The 16917-nt window shown below is 45.4% G+C and overlaps 3 protein-coding genes across 11 annotated transcripts in view; 2 read left to right on the forward strand and 1 right to left on the reverse strand.

The window, feature by feature from the left end:
* NSD1 (nuclear receptor binding SET domain protein 1) overlaps nucleotides 1-8307 on the forward strand; it is a 142787-nt gene extending 134480 nt beyond the window's left edge. For 5 of the 6 annotated variants that reach the window (XM_051979017.1, XM_051979016.1, XM_051979018.1 and 2 more), the window contains one exon: nucleotides 1225-8307. In XM_051979017.1, coding sequence (XP_051834977.1) covers nucleotides 1225-2954 — 1730 coding nt within the window. In that variant the 3' untranslated portion in view covers nucleotides 2955-8307. The remainder of the gene's footprint in view (nucleotides 1-1224) is intronic. The other variant, XM_051979021.1, reaches the window with a different exon arrangement.
* Nucleotides 8308-9803: 1496 nt separating this feature from the next.
* On the reverse strand, nucleotides 9804-13558 carry RAB24 (RAB24, member RAS oncogene family). 4 transcript variants are annotated; one of them, XM_051979026.1, is made up of 9 exons: nucleotides 13443-13558; nucleotides 12956-13142; nucleotides 12437-12505; nucleotides 11964-12042; nucleotides 11787-11854; nucleotides 11137-11236; nucleotides 10755-10805; nucleotides 10375-10437; nucleotides 9804-10120 (listed from the first exon to the last, which is right to left on the reverse strand). In XM_051979026.1, the coding sequence occupies exons 2-9, from the start codon at nucleotides 13070-13072 to the stop codon at nucleotides 10056-10058; spliced, it is 612 nt and encodes a 203-aa protein (XP_051834986.1). In that variant the 5' UTR covers nucleotides 13073-13142; nucleotides 13443-13558; the 3' UTR covers nucleotides 9804-10055. The 4 variants fall into 4 exon arrangements, with proteins under 4 accessions (XP_051834986.1, XP_051834987.1, XP_051834988.1 ...); XM_051979027.1 differs by having other exon boundaries at nucleotides 12956-13225; nucleotides 13443-13557; XM_051979028.1 differs by lacking the exons at nucleotides 10755-10805; nucleotides 13443-13558 and having other exon boundaries at nucleotides 12956-13402.
* Nucleotides 13559-13742: 184 nt separating this feature from the next.
* PRELID1 (PRELI domain containing 1) lies at nucleotides 13743-16882 on the forward strand. The gene is made up of 5 exons (XM_051979025.1): nucleotides 13743-13970; nucleotides 14855-15080; nucleotides 15560-15673; nucleotides 15834-15912; nucleotides 16496-16882. The coding sequence occupies exons 1-5, from the start codon at nucleotides 13879-13881 to the stop codon at nucleotides 16645-16647; spliced, it is 663 nt and encodes a 220-aa protein (XP_051834985.1). The 5' UTR covers nucleotides 13743-13878; the 3' UTR covers nucleotides 16648-16882.
* The last annotated feature ends 35 nt before the right edge of the window (nucleotides 16883-16917 follow it).

The raw sequence follows: 16917 nt of genomic DNA on the forward strand, positions 1-16917 counted from the left end.
TATTAGAATGTGTCTTTTGGATACTAAGATGGAGGATAATGAACATTTTGCCAGATGAGGTTCAGTTAGAGAAAATGGAAGTGTCAAGCTAGAAGAGCTTTAGAAAGGACAAGATGGATCCAGCTTTTTCTGCTTGTCCTGAAACTGCAGAACTAGAAAAAGGGGTTAGAAATTGTTTGAGTACTTTGGTTCTGCATGGAAAGATTAGGTTTTCTTAACAATTAAGATGTACAAAGGCAAAATTGGCTACCTGAATAAGGTACAATAGGTGGTTCTTCCTTATCAGTCTTTGTGCAGCAGCTGAATGAACACTTGCTTATCCAGGGATATTATCTTTTTAGTCATAGTGTAACATTAAATGACCTGAGACCTTTTGTAGCCCTGAGATTTTTAAAAAGTTACTGTTGGTCATTTTCACAGAATGAGACCTCAATCACAATCTCAAAAGAATTGCTGCTTTTAGGAATAGGTTCTTACCTTATGTACATTGGAATAGAGAGGAACTTTATCACTTTTCTGCTAGAAGTTTTTAAGTTGTCTTTGTAAATAAGTTTCCTCATTGGCATGCTAAGGTGTACTAGGTCATGATATGTGTGAATATGAAGGCTATGATTTGTCCACAGTCATTCAGTGGCTCACTGCAGGCACAGGAAACACAAATCTTTGTGGAAAGGCCAACTTGAGACACGAGTTGTCGCTTTTGGGTAGAAGAGGGAGAGTATCTCCAGTGCCATGAGGCAGAGAAAATGAGAATAAAGAGTTTTTTACCTCCAGCAGTTAGTCTTCCATATTAAAGGAGAATTGGTGTAAATATCTCAGCCCTTTTTCAAGAATCTACAATCGGGCTAAGTTGTTCAGCACCTGAGTAAGAGTGAGTTTCTGCTACCAAATATATGGTTCATTTCCCTATTCCACTGGTAGCTAATCAAAGAGCTGCAAAGTGCATTGGCAATTTGTAGCATTTTCCGAGACAGATGTATGTCTGAAGCACTATTATTATGTCAATAATATTACAGAATCATTCCTCCCATTTTTGACCTTCCAACTCTGTGTGAAATGGTTTTTCTTGTGTTTAGAAAAAGAAGAAAAGGAGTAAGTTATTTGTATGTCACTTTTTCTGGGTTGATTATGATTAAATACCTTCAGTCTGGGCAAGCAGCTGAGCCATGTATTATCTTCTGTGTACCTATTACTTACTGCACTGTTGTTCTTTCTCCTTTTCAGGGAAATGGGAATGTCCATGGCACCAGTGTGATGTTTGTGGAAAAGAAGCTGCATCTTTTTGTGAGATGTGTCCTAGTTCCTTTTGTAAGCAACATCGAGAGGGAATGCTGTTCATCTCTAAACTGGATGGTCGCCTGTCTTGTACAGAGCATGATCCATGTGGCCCCAACCCTCTGGAGCCTGGGGAGATCCGTGAGTACGTGCCTCCCCCTGTGCCGCTGACTTCAGGTGCAAACACTCAGCTAGCAGAGCAGCCTTCTGAGATTCCTGCTCAAAGACCCCTGATGGTGGACAAAGCCCCTGGGGCAATGGGCCAAAGGCTCCAGCTATCAGAGAAAACATTAGTAGGAACATGTCAGAGGCCACAGTTGTCTGATAAACCACTTGTGATGCCTGACTCCACGCCCCAGTCACCAGATAAGACCCCTGAAGTATCAGGTTCAAGACCTCAGCCCTTAGAATTAGGCCAGAGGCCAGCAGACACATCTCTTGTAGTGACAAGCCCCAAACCTCAACTGTCTGATAAACCTCCATTGTCAGGTCCCAAATCTCCACCATCAGTTAGGTCCTCAGTAGCAGCTGGCCTCAGATCCCAACTCTTGGACAGACCTCTAGTAACCAGCCCAAGGCCTCAATCTTTGGATAAGTCCTTGGGTTCTCTCAGCTCAAAATCTCAGCAATTAGATAGGCCTGTAGTTACTGCTGGACCAAGACTCCAGGCATCAGACAAGTCCCCAATTACAAATGGCCCAAAGCCCCAGATCTCAGACAAGCCCCCAATGACAACTGGACCTAAACCCCAGACCTCAGACAGGCCCCTTGCCCCTTTGGGCCAGAGACTCCCATCTTCAGAAAAAGTGCTGTCAGCTGTGGTCCAGAACCTTGTATCTAATGAAAAAGCACTAAGGCCTGTGGACCAAAATACTCGGCCAAAAGATCGAGCTACTATGGTTATTGAACTGAGTCCTCGTCAAAAGGAACGAGCAACTTCACCTCATGAAATTACACCCCAGCCCACTGAAAAATTACCAGTGCTGGAGCAGAGTCCCTGGCCTGTTAACAAAGCACTGGGACAAATGCCTCGGGCAGCTGAGAAAGTTCACCCTTCTGAACCAGTCCTCCAAGCATCTGGAAGAGCTTCAGCCCCTGTGGAACACACCTGGCAGGCTGGCAAAACACTCATACAAGCCAGACTCATCCCGCGGCCCCCTGCCAAGGGTTACTTGTTTGAACAGGCTCCTCGGGCCACAGGACGTGCACCTGTGTCAATGGAGCAGAGCTCTGGGTCCTTCGGCAAAGCCTTAGCCTCAGGAGAACCCATGGCTGGATCCCCTCAACCCCCAGGGCTTGCCATAAAAGCAACACCATTGATGGTGCAGTCCCCTAGGCCCCCTGTCAAATCACCAGATCTTGTTCCCCCAGCAGAGAAACGGTCAGCAGTGACAGAGCACCCCCCTTGGGCCCTGGGAAAATCCCCAGCAGGCCCCACTCCCTGGCCTGCGGGCAAAGTGCTGACTGCAGCCAAGCTGAGTCCTGGTCCTACTGGGGCAGACCAGCCACTGGCACAGACTTGTCGGTCACCTGGGAGTCCACAGACATTGGCACAGACTTGTCGGCCCCTTGACAAAGGGCTAATCAAAGGGCCAGACCCTAAGCCTGAGCAAAGTGCAGTACCAGCTCTTAACCAGACCCCTTCCAGCCATGAGCCTGCAGAATCGAAAGAGAAGTGATGATAGTAAATGTCATGTGGCCAGACAAGTTTGCCCGCTGGGATATTGTTTGGGGAGGGAAGTCTTTTCTTTCTCTCTCTTTCTTTTTTTAAAAAAAAAAAAACAAAAACAAAAACAAAAAAAAACCAACCCTTTTCCATTGTCATCCTTCCTATATTCCCCAACTCTCAAACTCTTTGTGACATTAGCCAGTCGGGGGTGGCTTAAGTTATCCATGTACAAAAATCTAAGTGGGGCCTCCCAATCAAGGAGACAGATTATGGTCCTTTTTCCTTCTTTTTACACATGGTAAACTTGAAATAAAAATTCCACTCTGGATTCAAGCATGGAATTCAGTTCAGTGGTCAGGTTAAAGATAGTGGGACTTCCCTTGTCCTTGGAAGGGAGGGTACTTGTTTTTGTGGGGCTTGGAAACATCCTTTTAGAGAAAGTGATGGTCTTTCATTCGACTCCTAACCTTTCGAGAACCTTTGACCAGGGAGGAAGTGGTGACGTCAAGGTGGACTCCCCACTCCATTTGTTTCCTGCATTTTGATGCTCCTGTCCCCAGAAGTGTTTGTGTTGTCTTAATAACTCCTGGTGGGTAGGTCCTCACTGCCCAGGTCTACGTTGCTTTCCACATAGAGAGCTCACTTCAGTGCCCATTTTTAAGAGGGGTATAATGATAGGCTACAATGGGTTGCCCCTTGGACAGCTGCTGTTTGTATTCAGTTTAGGCCAAGCCCTACTAATAAAGAATTATGGGAACTTATTAGAACAGGCTGATGTGCCTCTACACAAGTGGTTGGGCAGAGGAACTGGACTTGACAGCAGTGGCATCTCTCATTAGAGCACTGTCCCTGAAACAGGCCTTCCTTCACCCTCACCTCCAGCAAACACTCAGGTGCTTTAGAACTAAGGGTGTCTTGTGCTAAGTCTCATTGGAAGGAAATTTGCCCAGCTATGACTGAGCTCTGCATCCCACACCAATGCAGAAAAATTAACTGCTTTTGCATGTTCCCTTATGCGTGTTGAATACAATATTCCTTCCTTTAACTATGAGAAAAGGAGCCTGCTCACCTAAGAGGAGGCATCAGTTCCTTCTTCCTTTCTACACTATATGGTAGGCTCCACCCAACTCTCATCTGAGAATAATTTTGTTTGCTTTACTGACTGAAATCAAAATTGTACCTGGTTCCATGATCTGGGGCCATACAAGCTCACAGAAGAACCAAGGCTGATTGAGGATACATGGAGTAAAGTAATGTTCAACCGAGGCAACAATTTCTTGAAACTGCTGATAATCTTACTGCTGCCCTAAACTGGGAACAGAGGGACTGGGAAAACTGTTGGTGCTACCCTTCCCTGTGGTTAGCCCAGTTCACTGACTGCCAGCAAGAAGTGCTGTTTGGCCAGTACTCTCTCCCCTTTACATCCCTACACCTCCACCCCCATAACAAATATTACCTCTGTGCTTTGCCAACTGGAGAAGCCTTCAGCCAGTAGGCACTATCCTGGCCATTCTGTCTCAGTAATGGCTTTTACATCCCTATTAGCATTCTATACTTTGTCCTAATTCCCATTCTAAATACTTATTCCCTTGGGAATTAGGAATCCTTTGCTGTGTGAGTTTACCTCCTTCATTCTGGGAAGGAAAAACAAGTGCACATTTGCAGGGAGTTGCTCCTTCTAGTAAGAATAAAAATTAAAAGAATAAGCCTTTATATTTTCAAAACTGGTCTCTGAAGAGACAGGGTTGAACCTCATTTCTAAACCCCAGACAGGGTTGAGGTTATTATTGTCTCTCCTCTATTCTGAAGCATTTGGCACCCAAAGCTGAATTTGCTCCTTATGGAATCCTATCTCTACAAGCCTCTCTGGCTAGACTGCACATGTTTCTGGAAAACCCACTGGGCTTTAATCCCTTGGTTGGCCCTTTGAATGTGCTGCTAAGCTTCCTTCCAGCAGCAAATGGGGGAGGAATGTTGTCTTTTTCTCCCTACAGAAGTCCTCATGAAAGAGGAAAAAAAATCAAAGCCTTTTTATTTCCTTTTTAAAAATAATTTTAAACCATGAAAATATATTTTAAAAAAAAATCTACCCGGAAACACTGAGGCTCAGTATAAGTATTTATCATGTGTGAGAATAAATATATATAACTTACATTTGTAGGGTCTTCTCTATGCTCGACCCCCGGAATTCTAGATTGTCTGTAGTGTTGATTCTGTGCTCACCCCATTCCCTTCCTATCCTCTGTTTCCCTTGCACTTGTAGCTGTTACCAGAAAGGAATCCATACTGCACTGTCAGAATCTATGTTTCACTTTGTTGTGTGTTTAAAAAAAAAAAGAAAAAGAAAAAAAAAAGAAAAACTACCCTAGTTCTTTGTTTTATGAAATAAACTGTGAATATTTTTGGTGCAGGCTATTTAAAAATTTTTAGTGGAGGAGTCTTAATTTAAAGACACTTGTCCTATTAAGTAGTATTGCTGAGTAAGTCAGTCACATGTCAGAAACTTTGGCTAGGCTCAGGGGAGCAGGCATGCAGGCCTAAAAGTGTGGAGCCCTAGGTAGATCCTTGAATGTTTTGTTGGTAAATCTCTTCCTTTTGACAAGGGTCTCGCCATCTTCCTCTCAAATATCCTGTTGAGGAAAACATCCCTGATTCAAACTTGTAAGACAGCCTTTGTGGGGCTGTGCCCAGTATCTGTGCAATTCCTTCTTTGAGTGGGTGGTCCTTATGGCTGGGAACCTTAACCTTCTTGAGGAGCAAAGGACAAGTAACATGCTCCTTGTTGATACAGATACAACATGGCATAGTTAATAAGAAATCACCATTAGGATGTTTCATGACTAGCAAGAAATGGTCTATAAAATTCAAACTCAGTTTAGGATCAACACTGGGGGAAAAGTAAATTGGAATTTTTAATTTGGCCAACCTTGATGGGTTTGCTCATAAGTACCAACTATTGAAGAGTGACTAGGGACCTTAATCAGCAGATGAATGGACTCTAAATGTAGTAAAGATTCTAAGCTGGTTTCGGTTTTAGGAGGGGTGGGGAGAAGAGGGTGGATTTTGATTCCTTGAAGATTTTTTAAATCTCCAGACTTATAAATATTCCCTACCAACCCCAGCTCTCCCTCTACTAGACTCCTGGGAAAGGGTGAAGGCTCTCATTACTACAGAGCCTATTTATCCTTGCCGTTAAAACCCTAGCTTTCTTTCCAGATACCTAAACCCCTTCCCTTTGTGATCGTCTTTCAATACTAATTATGGTCACTAAAGCATCCAGAGGTTTATGATCCAAAAGTTCCTTTAAATATATTAACTTAAATCATTGTTTGCTGCTTTACTGCTGAAAAGCTAAAGAATGAGGAAGCCCCTATTGGGGGAGGGGGGAATGTGAAAAAATAAATCTTTGTATTTTCAACTAGAAATTCGTACATTGAAATGTATCAGGGATTCTTTACAAAAATAATTATAAGTGAACTTCCCAAATGCTGTGACCCAGTGAGTAGTAGAATCATTTTGGAGGGCAGCTGGAGAGAGTACCCTTCCATTTTGATAACCCTTCACCTTAGCATCACTTTTGGCAGAGATAAGGAGAGGACTTGGGTGAGTTAACTGTATGCTCTGATCTACTGCACTTTTTGTACAGGTTCCAATCCATGGCTTCCCTCTCAGAGGCTTTCGTTGGAACATTATGATCCTGACTCGAGACCCACCAGCCAAATGGCTGAAGTTGACTTTGTGATCTCTGCATTTCTAATTCCTGTTGGCTTGGGTGCTCTCTAAAGTGACTTATGAGGCTAGTAATGGGAAAGGGCCTGCGGTTCCTGCATATCTATTGGGTGGTGGAGTGATGGGGTTGGAGGGTTGTCATATCACTTGTGATACAGTGCCAGGCCCCTGCCAGCCATTCAGTGTTTTCTGACATTCCAGAGTTGTAGAACTTAAGTGATGAATATATATGTGGCTTTAATTGGATGTGCCTAATTATTCTTGACTAAGCTTCCTAGGGTCAGCCAGTCCAGAGGTTGTATTAGTGTGATAAATCTGCATAAGAATAGTTAATAGTTAAATCGCATTGTACACAAAAATTCATCTATGGTGCTATTTTCCTCATATAAGCACTGCCAAGGGATAAGCAAAAGATGGGCAGGAACTGGTGGTTTAAAAAAAAAAAAAAAACAAACCCAGTGCTTCCTGTTAGGGGCAAGAAACTTTATACAAAAAAAAGCATTTTCTTTAGATTGAGTTCATGTAGGCTAGATGAGAAGAAAAACAAGACTGCCTCTAAAAGTCTGCTCTCTATACCACTAGGGCTGGTATCAACATATTAAAAAACTTAGAACAGAGGTTAAAGTTAGAATGGGACCTCCCTTGTTTCAGCCAATGTATTTTTCAAGATGTGGAGACTAAACCTGTGCTTGTAGAGAACAGATTGATATGTGATCAGAAAATGCATCTGCCATCTTCCTTTGCTAGAAAGTGGGGCCCATTTCTCTTCTCCCTCCTGAACGAGCACCCCAAAGTCATTTTGTCTTTTATCTTCTAGATCAGATGTGACCCACCAAGTAGCAATGAGGGATTGTTTGGTGAAGGGCAAGGATGGAAAAAAAATAGACTGGTATTGAACACAGCATGAGCACATGAACCTACTTTAAAATAGTATTCTGAGGAGAAATATTTGCTAAAAATATAAGGAAAAAAACACTGTTTCCTATTCTCATGTGGTACCTTCTCACAGTGCTTTCCTGTCCCCTACTTTGGGGGTTTAGAGATGGGCACTGATTCCTCTGGGCCTTAAAGTCTGTTAGTGACCTCCCACCCCAACTTCCCAAAGCCAAGTTTGCTTGGCTTGCAGCTTGCTTGAGGAAATGATAAGGCCAAAGGCAGCTCTCTCATGCAGATTGGGGGGTGGAGTTGGGATGGGGACGGGGATGAGACTGGTCTGCACTTGGTATTCTGGTGCTTACTGTATGTGTGCGAACACGTGTGTATGAGTTGGGGGGTGGGGGGGAGGTGGTTTGCAGCGGGTGAAGAGGCACACAGATGTTTGTCAAAGACCAGCTTACTCATCACAGTTCTCTAGTTCTCACTAGGGTCTTGGCAAAGAATGCATTAAAAGAAGCTGACAATAGAGATCTATCTATCTATATCTATATATATATATTTTTAGGAGAGGGAGAAGGGGGGGAGAGGAAGTCTTGGACCATTGCTTAGTTTCTTTTTGCTCCCCTTAGACTGTCGGCTGTCTGTAAGTGAAATGAAAAAAGGGGAGCCCTGCTCTAAGAGCCCCCATGATATGTACTGTAATTCTTTGTATATAGAAGAAAAAAATTACTGTAAAGTAAAGTTTAACTTTACTCTTACTGCCCTGGCCCTGTGTTTTGTCTTACTGCATATGGGGTGCTACTATAGCTAAGGTTGAGAAAAAGAGGGGATGGGAGTACCCAGGGCTCAACAAGACCAGTGCCACCAGCACTGGCATTCTACTACTAGAGACTATGTTTTCAGCTTTGTCACACTATGTGCCTATGCAATCAAAAAGTCATTCCCTAAGCATTTATTAAAGGTTTGTGTCCAGCACCATGTTTGGCATTAGGGAACAAAGTTTGTACTACATGATCCTACCCTCTCGTAGCACACAGACTGGTAAATCCAAATTGGGGTCAGATTTAAAAATGCATGAAAGAAATGCAAACAACATGGTTTGGTATTGAGAAAGCAGCGATCATGTTAGATTTAGCTAAGATTCAAGAATTGGACTTTGAAGAATGAAGAGGAAGTAAAACTTTGAGGAATTGGTTTACAAAACGGAAGCTATGACCATAGTACTTTCCAAGTGGTTAGTTCATTTATGGACTCACTTCTTGAAAGTTTGTAACCAAAGCTTGCATTTAAATTGCATTTCAAATACAGGTCTCAGTGGCGACTTCTCATCATTGAAAGGGCTTATACCTTGCTAGCCCAATCCATTTCTCTTTAAATAAAAGAGGCTTTTCAGCATAAGGGGTTGAGTTTCATCCCACTTTCATCTGAACACCCTCCAAAACTGGAATCTAGCTCTCTTTAAGACTGGCATTTACTCTGTAATTAATGTACCTGTCTTCCTTATCACTAAGCTTGAACCGAGTTTAATCCTGGTGGCATGAGGCAGGGAGAGGTTTATGAAGCTGCTAATATGAAGCACCTACTATCTTCCCTAAGGAAGAAGAGACTTGAATGAATTAGATGTTAGACAACTCTCTTCAACAACTTCAAAGAAAAACCAAAAATATTTCAGTTTTCCCTCTAGACAATCCTAAACCACAGAATCCATCATTAAACCCAGATTAAAAACTTGTCCTATAGAAAGAGCTTACATTACAATTGGTAATCTTTGAGAATCTAAAGAGTAACTTTTCACTGTAAGATGTTGAGTATACTCTCTCCCCTCCCCAAATATATACAATCACCAGACAATTAAACTTTAAAAATAAAATGTACCACAGGGCCAAGTTTTTGGTGGTTTTAACATTCCACTGGATCGAACCCGAAATACTGGCCCCCTTTTCTGTTCTCGGTCACTCCATGGTGAACAGCTATATCTCCCCAAAGCCCAACCAGGCCATTATCTCTTAAAATCAGCAGCTATCATACCATAGATAGGATCCCTATGAGAAGAAACTGTTGCTTCATTAAGGAGAAAACTAAAGAAACTTTTCACAATGTTTCATTAGGCCACTTACATCAGAAAACTAGATACTCTACTGCCCAGTCAATCTTAAGGCCCCCTTCAGGTGAGGAAAGGAACAACCTTGAGTAGTTTTTCCTTCCCACATAAACTCCTCCCTCTCCATGAAATAGTAAAGAAGCAGGCCAAGTATTAGTGGGGGAGTGGGACTTTATTTACAAGGCAGAAGCCACTTAAATTATGTGCAGAGGTACAAGCACTGCCCAGCAAATGGCAGAGAGCCAAGAGAAAGAACTGGCCTCTCGCCTTTCAGTCTGCTGCTGCCTGTGATCCTGGGCCAGCACAGGCAGGAGGGCATGGCCACCGTGGGTAACTGACAGCCCTTCAACAGCAGAGAGCCAGTAAGGGTCCAGCCAGGGCCTCTTCCAGGTGACAAGGTGGCTTTCAGTGATGGCAGCAACTGTAGAAGAAGGTGTTGCTCTTCTGACCCAAGTCAACGCCTTTGTCCTCTGAAAAAAGAGGAAAGCACATATTAACCTCTCATCAAGAGATAGAGGATCACCGCTCAGATCCCAGTACTTGAGGTCAGAATCTTGGTTGGCCACTTAACTACATGAAACAAATTTCAGCTCCCTGGACCTCAGGTGCCTCTAAAATGAGAGAACTGAACCAGACTGTTTTAAGCACTGATGGTTTCAACACAATCATCATAATTAAAGAAGTAAGCACAAAGGGAGGGCCAGAGTTTAGAAGGACACCTCACCTGTCATCAACTGGAAGGCAGCCACACTGACATAATCTTCTGCCACCTTCTGAAACAGCTCATCTAGGTAGCAGAGATAGGGTGAGTTTAGAAGACAAGGAAAATTAGCCACTGACTAATTAGCTACTCCCATTTCACAAGCTAATACTGCCTCTTACAGCCAGATTTAGTCTTCCCTATCTAACACACTGTTCAGATACTGTGGGTCCCTGAGGAGTCGAACAACCTTTGCATTTCCTAACATTACATTTCCTTTCATGCCACTCCTGGGCCAGAGTCTGCATTCCTACTTCCCCCTCTACTTCTCTTAGATAAGTTTGATTTTCCCAGACTGATTGAAACCAGGTTTAAAGATTACCTGGCCCCTAGACAATACTTACCCACACTCTGGCCTGTCTTGCTGGATGTTTCAAAGAGCTGAGCTTTTATGTCTGTAAACACACAGCTCAGAGTGAGCAAGTAAGGCTGGCTTGCCCGTGTCCTGTCCTTCCTGGGATGATCACCCAGAAAGAGGATAACAGGAGTAGGGCTGAAAGATTGCAGAAAGATTCCTCAAGGAAAGGGAATTTAATGTGGTTCACCATCCCCAAGCCCTTCCTCCTAGGCATAAGTTTTGTTTTCCACCCTTTCAACCTCATGGGAGTCTTCCCTGGGATACAACTATCCCCAAGACACTAAAGAAAGTAGGAAACAAAAAGGCCACTTTTAGGGACCAGTCTTCTATGGCTCCCTCCCTCCTAGTGCTTAAAGAATAGTAGGTACCATCTGCATAATCTTGGACATCATGGAAGTCAACCCGGCGTAGTCTTCTATCTTCCTCTAGAAGGTCACTCTTCGTGCCACACAAGTAGATCTGACAGCTCTACAATAGGCAGAGAAGTCAGGAGTCAATCACTGCCCAGCACAGGAGAATGACTAATAATTATCAGACATAATATTACTGCAGCAGTTTCAGGCTACAAAATGCTTTTTTCACAAGCACCTGTGCTTGCAAGTATTACTACTTTCATCCATAGCCTCACAAGAGACAAAATGATTTGCCCTTAGTCTCACAAGTAATAATTCGTATGGGAATCAGCATTTGGAAATCAGGTCTTCTAACTCCAGTTGTGTTTTTCATGATCCAATGATTTAGTGGTTAGACTGCTAGGCAAATCCTGTCATGGATGTTTTATAGTTGTATAACCCCATGCAAACCAACCAGTTTCCTCTTATGTAGAATGGGAATAAGTCTTACAGGTCTGTTGTGAAACATAAATAAGATAAAATATCTTGTAAACCCTTAAATCATTCTAATATTGCCAGCTACTATTTTTTTTCCCCAATACTACATACTTTCAAGGCAGACAAGGTTCTGACTTCTCCCTGTTAGTGACTTCATAGAGTCCTCAAGGGATCAGAGGCACACTTACCTCCTCTAAACTCTGAAGCTCCTTTACCCAGAATTTGGCTCGTTCAAAACTGCTGCTGTCTGTAAGATCTGGGAACAAATGATTGCAGAGGGGATGAAGAAAGATGGCTGTCCAAAAACCTATGCTTATGAAAGCCTGAAGCCCTTGGGCCTAACCTGGGGGTGAAGAAAACCTTACCATAGCAGACAATGGCTGCCTTGGCACCACGATAATAGATTCTACTCATAGCCTCATATCGCTCCGAGCCAGCTGTGTCCTGTAGAGAATGAGGTGAAAATGCTCCACCCTAGTCCCTGGTTTAGAAATAACCTGGACAATAACCCTTCCACCCATAATTCCCAGGGATTAGAGGGCCCAATCCGAGAAACATTATTACAAATGTGCTCTAATCCTGATATTTCTCAAATGGAGAAATGTTAACATAGGAGGTGATGATGGGGATACTGAGGTTTACCCAGTTTAAACAGAGAATATTAAGTTTCAGTACAGCATGTTTACTCTGCAAAATAGTCCAACACGCTCACACCCAGGTGGTCCTCTACAACTCAGAATCTTTTGGGTGGAGTCTCCTCTGAAAGTATCTCAGGAAATATCCCCTGGAAGACCCTTCATCCAATAGGGCAAGTAGAAGATGTGTCCCTGTCACTCACCCAAATCCCCAGTGTCACTGTCCTGTCTCCCACAGACATCACCTTGGCCACAAATGCTGCCCCAATGGTCTGTATGTGGGGGGAAGGAGACGGTCATGCCCCATTTCCCAACTGCTCCCTTCCACAACAACTACTCAAGTCGATAGCACCCATTACAGTTTACACAAGACTTTTTTCCACTCCCTTTCCCGCGACTCCAAACAACACTAAGGAAAGATACCAGTCAAATGTCATTTTACCTGCTTTATAAGAAAAACTAGTCCCGCAGAGAGAAAGTGAATAGCAAATTGCCACAGATCGGGATCAGGGGCAAAGCAAGGCTCAAAACTCGTGTTAACTGCCTGCTTGACAAGGGTGCTTCCCCCAAGTTCACTACCAAACCTTTAATATCTCCTTGCCCTTACAGACTGAGGTCCCCAGGATGGCCCTTCGTGACGGCCTTTGCCACTTGCCCCACCTCCGCACCCGGGGCTGGCCTCAAGTCTGGGTCCCCCCAACCCCTGCCGCACCCCTACTCACATTCTGATAGGGCCCCACCAAAAAGCGATCGTGCACGTATCTCTCCACCAGGCTCGTCTTGCCCACATACTCCTTGCCCAGCATCACGACCTTCACATCCACGCGCTGCCCGCTCATGCTTCCGGGGCCCAGGATGGGCAAGTCCGCGGCGGAACGGGGCCGGCCGGGGGGATACAAGACGCTTCACCTGCGCCGGACACGGGCCCTCCTGAGCGCGTCGGCCCCGGCCCCTCGGCTCCCGCAGCCAGCCCCGTCAGTCCCGCGAGACACCTGCCGGGGACCTCCGCTCGGCTTGTCTCCCTGCACTTAGAGATCCTGGGCCCGGGGGTTCCGGATCAAGAACTCTGACCACGACCACTTCCCCACCCCACCCCCCAAAACACACGCCCGCCCACGCTTGGAGATTCCGAATCGGAACGCCGGTCCAGGGTGCTCCACCTTCCGCTCCCCCCGCGAGAGTGGGAGAGAATCGTCTGCGTCCTCTTACCGGAGTCGCATGCTCTCGCTCCTCCTGCCGGGGCTCGTCCGGTCCCGGTGCCCGGAGGCCCCAGCAAAGAGAAGAGGACCCCGTAGGGAGCCGGTGTTGCTGGTGGGGGATGGGGGATGGGGGGAAAAATAGGGGGAGAGAGTAAAGTAAAAAATAAAAAAATAAAAAAAAAAAATCACAACGTCACGTGACGGGGCACAGGAAATGCACTAGGCGGAAGGGGCGGGGCCTGAGAGGGTCGGGCTGCGGCCGGAAGTGCCGAGCGGCCGGACACCCCCTCATGGCGGCGGCGGCGACGGCGGCAGTGGAGGCGGCGGCTACAGTGGCTTTGGGACGGTGACGGAGAGCGCAAGCCCGGCGACCCTTCTCTCCCTACCCCTACCCCCAGATGCTGTGCCCCCCCTGACGCTGCCCCGACCCCGACCCCGCCGGGACGATGGTGAAGTATTTCCTGGGGCAGAGCGTGCTCCGGAGCTCCTGGGACCAAGTGTTTGCTGCCTTCTGGCAGCGTTATCCCAACCCCTACAGGTGAGGGCCGAAGAACCCGACCCCCCACCCCTGAGGCCTCTCGACCTCCTCCTGGCGGTAGACTGCCCGGATATTCCCCATCTTCAGTCCTTTTAGAAGAGAGGGGTAGACACTGAGGGCCCCTCCCCCCAAGCCACCTTGGAGGACAGCTAGAGCAGCCAGTGCCTGAAGAAGAGTAGAGGATGGCCTAGATCTTTATGCCCCATCGCCCCTACCCCTGTGGGGGGACTGTCACTCCCTAGAACCCCTCAGCCCCCGGGCACGTTGGAATCAAGTCCCAGGAGCCAGAGCCGGTGGGGGAGGGGCCGCTTACCTCTCCGGTGATGGGCACCTTCCTCTCGGGGCGCTTCCTCCCCCGTGGCTCCTCGAGGCTGTCACACGGGCGGCTGTCGGGCTTGGCCGAAGGGTTACTGGGCTTGGAATTTGCCCTGGGTCTGAACCCCACCCTGACTTGTCTAGGGATAGAATTGGGGCTGGAGTCCTGCCTGGGAACACCTTGGAGGTAAATGGGAGGGCCTCGAGCTTTAGAGTTTCCTCTTTTTCTGCTCCTTTCTTCTCCCAGACTGGATTCATTTGAGAAACAGTTGACTTCCTTTTTTTTTTTCTTAATATATCCTGAACTTAAATAACAAATGAGATCAGTATCTTCTACCCGTGTTGCAGAAACAAAGGAGGGGATTGGATGGATGCCCAAAGAGATAACTTGAGGAACTTAACTTCCTTTTTTATTTTAATATTCAGAACTGAATATCAAATAAGATCCATATTTTCATTTTAGTTATGTTGTACAAACAAGGGAAGGAATTGGACATGAAACTGAATCCCTTATGGAAAGCTTCCCTGTAGCTTTCCGGGCTGACTTCTGTGCTGTGTCTCCCTTACAGCAAGCATGTGCTGACGGAGGACATTGTGCACCGGGAGGTGACTCCTGACCAGAAGCTGCTGTCCAGGCGGCTTCTAACAAAGACCAACAGGATGCCCCGCTGGGCGGAGCGCTTCTTTCCTGCCAATGTAGCTCACTCGGTGTACATCCTCGAGGACTCTATCGTGGACCCACAGAACCAGACCATGACCACTTTCACCTGGAACATCAACCATGCTCGGCTGATGGTTCGTGCTTCTTTGGCACTTGCTAATTTAGAGGAGGCACAGAAAAGAGGGAAAGCAGCATGGTTCAGAAAGGAGAGTGAAGAGTAGTTTGTAATTCTTGACCTGCCATTACTTTGCTGTGTGACATTTGGTAAATCACTTTTCTCTCTCTAGGCCATAGTTTTCTCATCTGTAAACTGAGAATGTTAACTAACTTATAAAAGTCCTTCTGCCTCCATAGACTAAGTACAGGCAAATAACTTCTTGTTGCCTCACTTTCCTTTCTGTAAAATAGTTGAGGATCTGAGGAGATGGTAATTGTAAAGCACTCAGCACAGTGCCTAGCACATAATCAGAGCCATATAAATATTAACTGTTATTATAGAGTGATGATAAAGGTTCATTTTTTGGGAAGGGGGAAATATCTGGAACTAAGTCTGGTAGAAGCTTTCTTGTCTTGAGGTCTAGATTACTGAGGACTTGTGATTATTTTATTTTAGGTGGTGGAGGAAAGATGTGTTTACTGTGTGAACCCTGAAAATAGTGGTTGGACTGAAATCCGACGGGAGGCCTGGGTCTCCTCCAGTTTGTTTGGGGTCTCCAGAGCTGTACAGGTAACATGGTAATTTGGTGAAGTACTGAAGGTTATAGTGGTGGGGGGAATTTTTGATTCTTCCACAGTTCTGAGCACTCTGAAGTGGTCTGGGGCATGGGTAGTGACTTAAAAGGGTTAAGAGCCAACTCTTCATATTCTATCCCATCTTGTCTTTTCAGGAATTTGGCTTAGCTAGATTCAAAAGTAATGTGACCAAGACCATCAAAGGCTTTGAGTACATCCTGGCCAAACTGCAAGGTAAGAACCAAGGGATATGAGTTTGGTTAAGAACAAAGCATATAAGTGCTGGCGCTGAGTATTGGGACTCCAAGAAACAAAGTTTGAAACATGCCTTATTCCTCTTCTCCCTCCCCTCTCCCCTGCCCTGCTTCTAGAGAGCTGAATTTGGAGTTCCATGATTTGAATCTTGACTCTAGTATTTAATATCTGTATTACCTTGATTTAGGTGATTTAATGTTCCTGAGCCTCACTTTTCTCATCAGTAAAATAACAGATTAGGGAAAGGATAGTTTGAGATTCCTTCTAGCACTCAAGCTGTATTATGCCCTCCCCTTCTGACGCCAGCCAGCCTCTAATATGTAAGTTGCAGAATAGCTTGAATCAGATGAAAGATCCAAACATAGTTTAGTTGTAGTGTGATAGAAGGAGCATTGGGTTTGGAGTCGGAAGTCATGGGTTCAAATTCTTGCTCTTGCTCTTACTAGGCTCTGTGATCTTGAACAAAAACCTGATTTTCTCTGAACCTCTATCTGTCATGAATCCTCTGGATCAGATCTTCAGTGTACTTTCTAGCTGATATTCTGAGATTCTCTTTTTGTAGGTGAAGCACCTTCTAAGACACTTGTTGAAACAGCTAAGGAAGCAACTGAAAAGGCAAAGGAAACTGCTCTAGCAGCTACTGAGAAAGCCAAGGACCTGGCCAGCAAGGCAGCCACCAAGAAGCAGCAGCAGCAGCAGCAACACTATGTTTAAAGGAATCGCCCTACCGCTTTCCCTGCAACAAAAAGGCCCTGCTGCCTTCCCAGATCGCCAGTCCCTAAAGCTGAGAGCCTCTTGGCAAGACCTGGCATTGGTCATTGGACCCAGAGCTCCAGCCCCTGAGCAGACCATCAGTATAACTCAAGCCCATAGACAATCCTGCTCTTGTTCCACTATCCGCCCTGTGTCCGAGTTGTAATTTATCATTAAAAATCAATTTTCAATCCTGTCCTTGGCCTCTGACGATTTCTGAGTCTTAGGGAT

The sequence above is a fragment of the Antechinus flavipes genome, chromosome 2 (assembly GCF_016432865.1).
Source record: "Antechinus flavipes isolate AdamAnt ecotype Samford, QLD, Australia chromosome 2, AdamAnt_v2, whole genome shotgun sequence".
Lineage (NCBI taxonomy): Eukaryota > Metazoa > Chordata > Mammalia > Dasyuromorphia > Dasyuridae > Antechinus > Antechinus flavipes.

Coding starts and splice junctions, on each gene's coding strand:
- RAB24 (XM_051979026.1), bottom strand. CDS start 13,072: ATGAGCGGGCAGCGCGTGGATGTGAAGGTCGTGATGCTGGGCAAGGAG. Junction 12,506..12,955: donor TGGTGGGGCCCTATCAGAAT/GTGAGTAGGGGT, acceptor CCCCACATACAG/ACCATTGGGGCAGCATTTGT. Junction 12,043..12,436: donor CAGTGACACTGGGGATTTGG/GTGAGTGACAGG, acceptor CATTCTCTACAG/GACACAGCTGGCTCGGAGCG.
- PRELID1 (XM_051979025.1), top strand. CDS start 13,879: ATGGTGAAGTATTTCCTGGGGCAGAGCGTGCTCCGGAGCTCCTGGGAC. Junction 13,971..14,854: donor CGTTATCCCAACCCCTACAG/GTGAGGGCCGAA, acceptor TCTCCCTTACAG/CAAGCATGTGCTGACGGAGG. Junction 15,913..16,495: donor CATCCTGGCCAAACTGCAAG/GTAAGAACCAAG, acceptor CTCTTTTTGTAG/GTGAAGCACCTTCTAAGACA.